We start from the raw sequence: 9,697 nt of genomic DNA, 5'->3' as shown, positions 1-9,697 counted from the left end.
AATGTTTTCACAAAAATTTTGCCATTAAGACGCCATTTTGAAAATACTAAAACGAAAAATCGATCTTTGAACCATGGATTCTTAAAGTTTAGACATTTATTCGACCCGTTAGTGAGATTCCAGGTTAATTATAGACTCGAAAAGCTTTGGAAAATGGTTCACAAAAAAAAATAGACACGAAAAATCACGTTTTTTTTTGTTTAAACTGCATTTTGGGATAATAAGGAAATTTTTTGAAAAATTTCATTGGCACCGTCGGAAAGAGGAGATCTTAAACAATAAAAATATATGTGTCTCAATTTTTTCTAGTGTCGAATAGTCTTAGTTATTGGGCGTTGAAAAGCAGTGTACCGGTAGTGGCGTTTTGGCCGTTTAAGGGTTAAAATCCTTTGATATCGCTTGAAATCTCTTCAAAAATCCTCGAATTCTTTTAAAGTACCATAAAATCTTACAACTCCTTGAAAATCCTTTCAACGTAATGAAATGGAATGAAAAATCTCGGTCTTTTAAAATTCCCCTAAATATTTTTTTAATTCTTTGAAATCTTTTTACATTTTTTGAAATCTCTTTTAAATTCTTTAGAATCTTTAAAAATACAGTAAAATATTTGAAATCCTTTAAAATCCCTCTAATTGATCGAAATGGATTGAAAAATCTTGGAATTTTAAAATACCCTCAAATGTTAAACAAATTATTTGGCATTTTTTTTATATCCCTTAAAATTTGTTTTTTCTCTCTTCAAGATTCCCCGGAATCTTTAAAAATTCCATGAAAGCTTTCCAATCCTTCAGAATGCCTTAAATTTGAAATCGATTGAAAAATCTTGGAGGTTTATAATATACCCTTAAATATTTTAAATTCTTTGAAATCTTTTTATATCGAAATCCTTTAAAATCCCTTAACTTTTTTAAATCAATTGAGAAGTTTTGGAGGTTTAAAAAACTTTCAAATATTTTTTAAATTCTTTGAATATTATTCTGATATAACTTGAAATCTTTCAAATTCCTCCGAATCTTTAAAAATAACGAACAATCTTTGATATTTTTTAAAAGCCTTCAATGTATTGATCCTTTAAAATACCTTTATATTATTTGAATTAATTGAAAAATCTAGGAGTTTTAAAGTAGCATACAATATTTCAAATTCTTTAAAAGATTTTTATATCCCTTGTAATCTCTTACTTTCTTTAATAAATTTTTCCTGTTGCAATATTATTTTTTTCCGGATTATAAAATAAAATATGCATCATTAACTTGTAAACTCTTCAAAGTGAGTCAAGGCAGGAGCGATAAAAGGTTCAATGAAAACGGTTTGAATCTATACTTTGGGTTCCTTTAGAAACCATTTATCATTTTAGGTTCCTTTCCAGCAAGAGATATTCATTTTTGCTGCAAATCCTTTGGACTTTTTTTTTGAACAAAAAATTAGTTCTAATAGAAACCCTAGTTTTTGCTGTGCACTTTGTTAATTTTAATCTTTTTCCAAATTTTTCGACGGATTTTCAAGTAATCGGTAATTGTAACAGACTATTCTTCGTGCCTCGAAAATTGGAAAAGAAGAGGTCAAATGGTGAACTATTTACAATAAACTTGGACGATTGAAAAATTAGGAAAAACCTTATGGCAAGTTCAATCTTTTCGGCTATTTATTTGCTGATGCTCCTAGTAATCCAAACCGCTACTTATTTTGTACCAGTGTAGATTACAAGAATAAAATATTCTTTACTCTAATGCCAGTTGGAAAATCTGCTCTTAATTAATTAATTAATTAATTTTCTCACCTGGTCGAAATTCAGCGCATTAGAAAATCACACAACACGGTTGGAAGAAGATACAACTTTGAAACGAGCTAACTTCACAGAGGGACAGGCAGTTAATCAACATAGCTAAAACCTTTTATTAAACTTTTTAACCTGGTCGACATCGAATAACTTCAGCTAATTATAAACACGGTTGAAAAAGATACAAATATGGAATGAGATTACTGTAAAAAGGGTTTCTTTAAAAGGATTCGAAATGGGAAAATAGTCATTGACGCGTATGTCAACAAAGCTAACTTTTAGTTAATTTTCTCACCCAGTGGACATACAATAAAATCAGCTGATCATACAACACGGTTAGAAGAAGGTACACCTATGAAGCGAGCTAACTATACAGAAATATTTTTTCAAAGGATTGTAAACGGGGAAATAGACATCAAACATTATCCCAACATAGCTAACATTTTTTAATTAGTTTTCTCATCTGTTTGGCATCGCATAACATCAACTAAAACCGATACCTTTCAAAAAACCAGCAATGACGTAATTTAGCTGTTTTTCAAAACTTCGCGAAAGATGATACAACTTTTTGAAGTAGCCGACAATAGAAGATAGGTGGTGCAAACTTTGCGTGGTGTTTGAGGGCAACAAATCGCTGCGGACGGGATAAATAAGCCATCGGTGTCAGGCTGATATCAGTGGCTGCCGCGTGGCGTCACTCGGCTAATAGAGATAGGCGCGTGTTTCCAGAACACTCGTGTCTCTCCCCGCCCCCTAAAACTGTACATAGTCGAGCAGCACCCTCGCATCGCACACACTCCCCACCCCGCTAGTCCAAAAACTTCCCCTGCATGCGTGGCGGTGGCCCCTTTCATCTGGCGGCACGCATTCGGGCTCATTCAGTCAGTAGGAGTCAGTTACGAGCCAGCCGTCGACAGGTCTGGAATACGCGTCACTATGCTCTCGTCTTTACCGACTATTTTACAATGCTTACCAACCGAGAACTACCCACGTGATCGCGTGTATCAATAGTGACTTAAAGGTACACTCTTAATAGACAACATCGTATCTATTCAACATTTTTTTTAGTTCCTTTGCTTCATAAGATCTTTTAGGATTTTATAAATTTATAGGAGTTTGGTTTCACAATAAAAATAGTGAAGTGAAAGTTCCATGTGGATTCATATCGGAATTGTAAGAGTGTTTAGTTGTGGTTTTTTAAATTTGGATTACTATGATTGAGTTTGATTGTTATTGAATGTAGACATGTGCGAGCTATATTGAATAATAAAGGGAGTTTTAAATTATTTCAGAATTTTTAAAATTACATTGGTGCTTTGAGGAAAGTAAACAAAAGATTTACGCATGCGCGGAAGTTGCAGGCATTGGCTTCCGATATTGTCAGTCAAACTTTAAAATTTGTAATACATTATGAATTGGAGCGTCGGGTTTATTTCTTGAAACAATTCATATAATTTGATAACATATTCCTAAAAAGGAATTCTTTTTGTGATAGAGTTTTCAAAATAAAAAAATTCTTCTATATTGTCCTGAATCAATTTCTTTATTAATAAAATGTCATTATAAAGTGACATAGGATAAATGATTAATTCATTATTGATTTAATAATATTATTATTATCCAAATAATTAATCATTAGTATAAGGTTATTAAATATAGTGATAGTATGGTATTTTTGTTGCAAGTCGAGAGTGGATAATTAATTTCGAATACTCCACTGCCCGCTTCATTCAGTACTAAATAATTTACCTTTTTTTCTTTTTTTTCTTTAATATGACATATCATAACTACAATCATTATTTAAAGACTAAATATCAGTTTTACCCAATTTCGTATTTCTTTTACAATTTTCTCCGAGCCGGATGCCTTTTGTGAGCAGCATTTTATTTTAATTTTAATTCATCAATCAATAGATAAAATTAAAATTCCCAGTTAATTTTTATTCTGCTAATTCACTCCACAATTGATGTTGAAAATCCATACAGACTCGAAACCTAATCTCAGAAGTTCACCTGTTTCAAAATATTTCGATTTTTGTTTAATTGCCCTGCTGAGTTTAAAACCACACCACTTCAATTACCACAACATACATTTTTAGTTATGGATATTATTCACTCATTTAGATAAAAATTTGTCAATTTTCAATTCGGATTTAATATCGGATGTTTATTTTAGACCCTTCCATTTTTTCCACAATATTGGTTTGATATGAAAATTCTCAACAAATTATTCAAACAAAAATTTATTATTAGCTCTATCTTAAAACAAAGCACGAGACATTCTAATGAATCTAAACTTAACAATTTTTGTTCGAATATATCAACCTGCAGTTTATTAAAAAATTTTTATAAATTTATCTACGGGAAGGTGTGATGCAACACTTTTTGCAGAATTTATTCATTGTGACTTAAGTGGTCTGGCACTCAGCCCATTTTAAGTGATGTTTGTTGAAGTCATTTTGAATAAAATATAGATAATTTGATTCTAGAAAATCAGCACAATATTCTGTTAAAAAAAGAATGTGAATATTTTATATTTAAAAATAGTTTAAAAAATAGATTACAATTTTAACAAATCTTTAAAAAGATGTTAAAAACTATTTTTAAATATAAAATATTCACATTCTTTTTTTAACTCTCTCTCTGTGTGTGTGTGTGTGTGTGTGTGTGTGTGTGTGTGTGTGTGTGTGAAAGTTGAGATATTGCTATATTCATGACTGAACAAACTCTTTTCTCTCGTACGTTGGTAAATAATTTCTCAATCAATAATTTTATTTTTTCTGCAACTGAGTAGTTAAAGGATTTCTAGTTTTTTATGAAGTAATAACAGACATTTTTAAAATTATTTTGGAGGCAATATATTTCATATTTATTCTCTGGAATTGAGAGATTCACCAAAATAAGCTAATGAGTTCAATTATTTACAGCAATCTAGGTTATTACAAAAACTATATTTGAACGAAAATTAATTTAATTGTGTCATCCTTGTATTCATTGATAACTTAATACCAGTGATTTGTCAGAATTTGTATATTTGAGAATGGTTGAAACTTGAATATCGATTTGCATATAAAGTTTCCTTAAAATTGGTTACCGTAATTGGTTTCATCACATTCATCCCATAATATCATCTTCATTATCTCTCTAGTGCTAGTACCTCGAAATTTTCCGTTCCACCTAATGTGGTTCCAGCAGACCCGAGCAAACTTCAAACTGAAATATCTTCGGTTTAAATTGTACGACCATTTATTTTAGTTTAAAATTGTAATCCAGAGTCTCGCAAAAATAAATATTGTCAAAATAGATATAAAAGTTAATTTCGTATAATGAATATTTTGAAAAAAATGAGATAAATTTTTTGAGAAAACGTCCGGGTCCGTGGGACCCGTTCTAGGACTAGAGGCTAAAAAATATATAATACCTCATTATTTAAATGCCGTGTGAAAATAATTAGATAAAAAGATCAAAAATATTTTGTAATTTGTTACAGGGAACCAATGAGTCCTCGCTGTCCTTCAAGAGACTCTCGGGAATCGTCTGGGCCAGCCACTGGAAGCCCCCCTCCACCGGCAGTCCGAAGTAGCGCCAGTCCCGTCAGTCCCAGCAGTATCGTGCCTCTACCTCTCGGGACTCACCCACTCTTACCCTCTCACTCTGCGGCTGTGATGGCAGCGTACATTCAGCAAACGCATCAGCGTCTTCTCCTGGGTCACTCACCTCTATCTCGAGGTTCCGTCTCACCTCTGGTCACGTCCTCGTGTTCACCACCTGCCGCGACTCCCGGTCTTCTGGTATCGCCGACCAGTGGAGGTGAAATGTCACCCACGGCTACTCCTCTAACAGGGGTACTCGACTTCAGCACGAGAAAGGCCTCATCCACGGAAGAAGATGAGGACGAACAGATTCTGAATCTCAGTAAACCGCCCACGCCTTCATCATCGACAGAAACGAATAACGGGCCCCTAGACTTGTCTGTGCCTAGTAGAAAACGACCAGGCCCGGAAGATTCTCCTCCACCACCTCCTCGAAAGTCGTCCAGACATGCGACATCAACACCCACTGGTCATCAAGAAACTGCGTCTTCTGGATCTCCTTACGGAAGATCAGTCGTTTCCCCATGGACGTCACCAGTGGTTGCTTCTCACTTTCCATACTTTGCCGCCGCGGTCGCTGCAGCAGCTACTAGTCAACAGCAACTTTCGCCGAAAAGCACGAGTGGGGTAGTGGATCATCATCAGCTCTGGAATGGCAAGATGAAGCCACCAGCGAATTTGGACAAGTCCTATCAACCGAGTGAAGCTACTAAGGCACTTGAGAAGATGAGCGAATTGAGTAAACTTGGTGGTGACGATTTGTTCAGATCATCTCCGGGAGGAACTGGTAACAATCCCTCTGCGACATCTGGGAGCCGGCACAGTGCCTGGCAGTCACATTGGCTAAATAAGGGAGCTGATCAAGCCAAAGATGTCCTGAAGTGCGTGTGGTGCAAGTTGAGTTTCTCCACTCTTGCGGCTCTAACTACGCACATGAAGGAAGCGAAACACTGTGGAGTGAACATGTCCGCACCTCCTCCATCTTCTGGTCATCATCAGAATATGTCCTCGATACCACCACCACAGCAACATCAGCCGCAGACTTCTTCCAGTGGTGGAAACAATGGAACTTCGACACCAAGCAGCAAGCAGAGTCCATCGGAGTTGAATCTCTTGATCAAGGAGACGATGCCTTTGCCGAGGAAGCTCGTTCGGGGCCAGGATGTCTGGTTAGGAAAGGGTGCTGAGCAAACGAGACAGATTCTTAAGTGCATGTGGTGTGGGCAGAGCTTCCGATCCCTGGCAGAGATGACTTCACACATGCAGCAGACCCAGCATTACACGAATATCATTTCTCAGGAGCAGATCATATCCTGGAAGTCGTCTGATGACAGTAAAGGTGGTGGAAGTACTGGAGGTGGTGGTGGTGGAGTGGGTGGAGGAGGAGGAGGCGGTGGAGGACCTCCAGGTGGTGGAAGTGGTCCTCACGGAGGAAGTGGTGGTCCAGGAGCTGGGGCGACAAGTAGTCATGTCAGTGCCGTTTTAACATGCAAGGTTTGCGACCAGGCGTTTAGTTCGTTAAAAGAATTAAGCAATCACATGGTAAAGAACTCCCATTACAAAGAGCACATAATGCGCTCGATTACGGAAAGCGGTGGGCGTCGAAGACAAACTCGTGAGAAGCGGAAAAAGTCCCTGCCTGTTCGGAAACTCCTTGAACTCGAACGAGCCCAGAACGAGTTTAAAAACGGAGACGCAGGATCGGGAATAGGCCACAGTTTGAGCAAACACGCCGGTAGGATTACTTGCGAAAAGTGTGGAGACAAAATCGAAACAACGATTTTTGTCGAACACATTCGTCAGTGCATCGGTGCCGGAACAGTGGGTGTGAATCAGCGGAACTTCCTGAAGAATGCGCTAATGTCGAATCACATGTCGGGCGCTTTACCACCGGGAGAATCTGGTCGGAAGAGCGTGAGTGAGGACACGTCGCCCGTCTCGTCGAGGCATCATCGATCTCCCTCCTCAGCGAGTGATGCCACAACACCTGGAAAAGATACTCCGACGCCAAATACAAATGAACCTACGGGGACGTCGTCTCCATCCGTGTTAAACGCGATCGAGAAGCTTATCGAGAAAAGTTTCGACTCGCGAGTTCGACATGGCGCACCCGGTCTACATCATGCGCAACCGGGTGCGCCCATGGGCTCTAGCATCCTCAAACGCTTAGGAATTGATGAGAGTGTAGACTACACCAAACCACTCGTAGATCCCCAAACGATGAATCTTCTCCGATCCTACCAACAGCATCACTACAACACCGGATCCGCAGCATCTAGGCGAGAAAGGAGTGGAAGTGAGTCTAGTTCAATATCGGAGCGAGGTAGCAATAGAACAGATGTCATGACACCCGAAAGACGCCTCGACGTATCTTCTGGGCACGAAAGGCTTTCCACTTCTTCCACCCATTCACACCATCATCGATCGACACCAGATAAAATCCCTTTACCTAGTCGTCACCCTCCAGAAGAATCTGGCGATGAAGAGACTGTTGTTGTGAAAAAGGAGCCCCGAGAAGATGATGGAGAAACACCTGCCGGCAACGAAAGTGTACCGGGAACGAGGGAAGTGGTCGTGAAGAAGGAGGTAGTAGATGAAACTAGAGATGAGGAAGACCAAGCGAGCTACAATCACAGGCGGAGCGGTCATCATGAATCTTCGGAAGAAAACCGCGAGGTTCTTTCCCCTCACATGAATCCTCCTACGCCCAGGTCGACTGGACAACTCGAACACGCGACTAGAAGTCCATGTAGAAACAGTACCAGTAGTCCAGCAAGTAGCGATAGATCAGTCACTCCGAGAGGAACGCCCGATACCAAAGCCTCCAGTAGCCTCGGGGCGTTATCTTCCATGTTCGATAGTCTCTCCGGAGGTGGTGGTGGAAATAGCGGCGGCAATGGGGATTCTCAAGGACGCAAGGGCAGCAGTCATCCTCTAGCTGCCTTGCAAAAACTCTGCGACAAAACAGAGACCCGAAGCTCAGGTTCTGGTGGTAACAGGTCTGGTTCAGGTTCTGCGGGTACATCTCTAGGCCCTGGAAGTGGAAATGGCTCTGGTACCAGTGTACCAGGCCCTGGTCCCACTCCTGGAGCAATTTTAGCCTTCAGCTGGGCCTGCAACGACGCGGTGGTCACTGCTGACTCCATCATGAAGTGTGCGTTCTGCGATACTCCATTCATATCCAAGGGTGCCTACAGGCATCACTTGTCGAAAATGCATTTCGTTAAGGACGGTGTCATCCCGGATCCACTGTCTATTGGCAGGTCTGCTGCAGCGGCGGCCACAGCAGCAGCCTCCCAATCCAGCTCCAGTGGTCCCAGTCATAGTTCCTCATCGCCACCCTCGTCCCAGCGGATCAAGTCGCCGCCGAATCCTCTTCAGGCGAACGGAAGTCCGTCACAGCCTGCGGCTTCTCCTCTCGAGGAGAGTCCGCACTCAAAGTTTCTCAAGTATACGGAACTGGCCAAGCAACTGTCCAGCAAATACGTATAGTCCGAGCCCCGTAAGTAGCGGTGCCACTTGTACATAAGTGTATCTATACTGTAACGAGTTTAGAGTGGTCGGGAGTAGAGTAGTCTACAAGCATCGTGCCGACGATGCGGTTTCGTTGTTTAATTTTTGGTCTGTAAAGATGTTCTTTCACTGGTAAAAAAGGATTTGTTTTTATTCTTATAACGTAGTATTTTCTTTAGGCTGATGAATATACATTTGTTTTGTTTTTACTGTGAAATTATAACGATATTAGAGAAATGGTACATAAATATGAGTATTCGATGAAGCAGAATTCAACCAAGTTCCTACATTGCACTGAAATCTGGGGGTTCAGTAATGTTGCGGTTAAAGGAAAAGTTAGGCATCCTTCAGAACTTAGACTCTAAAGGAGGATTCTTTTTTAGTTCGTTGATATCCGTTAGATGGCCATTGGCAGGTGTCGAAAGTTTCATTTGCGCATGTGCCAAAAAGTGCGGGCTTATTTGAAATCAAGAAATAGGATGAATATTTCAAATTCTCTGAAATATTTTGTTATCCCATGAATTTATCTTTGAAATACTTTAAAATCCTGCTATTTATTGAAATCTGTTAAATAACACTTGGGTTCTTAAATTACCCTGAACCATTTTAAATTCTTTGAAATCTTCTGATATCCCTTTAAATATTTTTATTCTCTTCAGGATTTCCCGGAATCTTAAAAAATACTATAAAAACTTTAAAATCTTTCAAAATGCCTTAAATTTTCAATCGATTGAAAAATCTTGTAGTTCTAAACTACATTTAAATATTTCAAAATATTTTAAATCTTTCGGTATTTTATGAAATCTTTGAAA

General features: G+C 39.0%; 1 protein-coding gene across 1 annotated transcript in view; it reads left to right on the top strand.

Annotated features, from left to right (window-relative positions):
• Positions 1-9,414, top strand: part of LOC117175247 (protein tiptop) — a 127,869-nt gene extending 118,455 nt beyond the window's left edge. The window contains exon 4 of the mRNA XM_033364934.1: positions 5,270-9,414. Coding sequence (XP_033220825.1) covers positions 5,270-8,864 — 3,595 coding nt within the window. The 3' untranslated portion in view covers positions 8,865-9,414. The remainder of the gene's footprint in view (positions 1-5,269) is intronic.
• Positions 9,415-9,697: the final 283 nt, after the last annotated feature.

This window comes from Belonocnema kinseyi, chromosome 6, assembly GCF_010883055.1.
Source record: "Belonocnema kinseyi isolate 2016_QV_RU_SX_M_011 chromosome 6, B_treatae_v1, whole genome shotgun sequence".
Classification (NCBI taxonomy): domain Eukaryota; kingdom Metazoa; phylum Arthropoda; class Insecta; order Hymenoptera; family Cynipidae; genus Belonocnema; species Belonocnema kinseyi.
The sequence above is the reverse complement of the archived record's forward strand: the minus strand, read 5'-3'. Positions and strand labels throughout refer to the sequence as shown.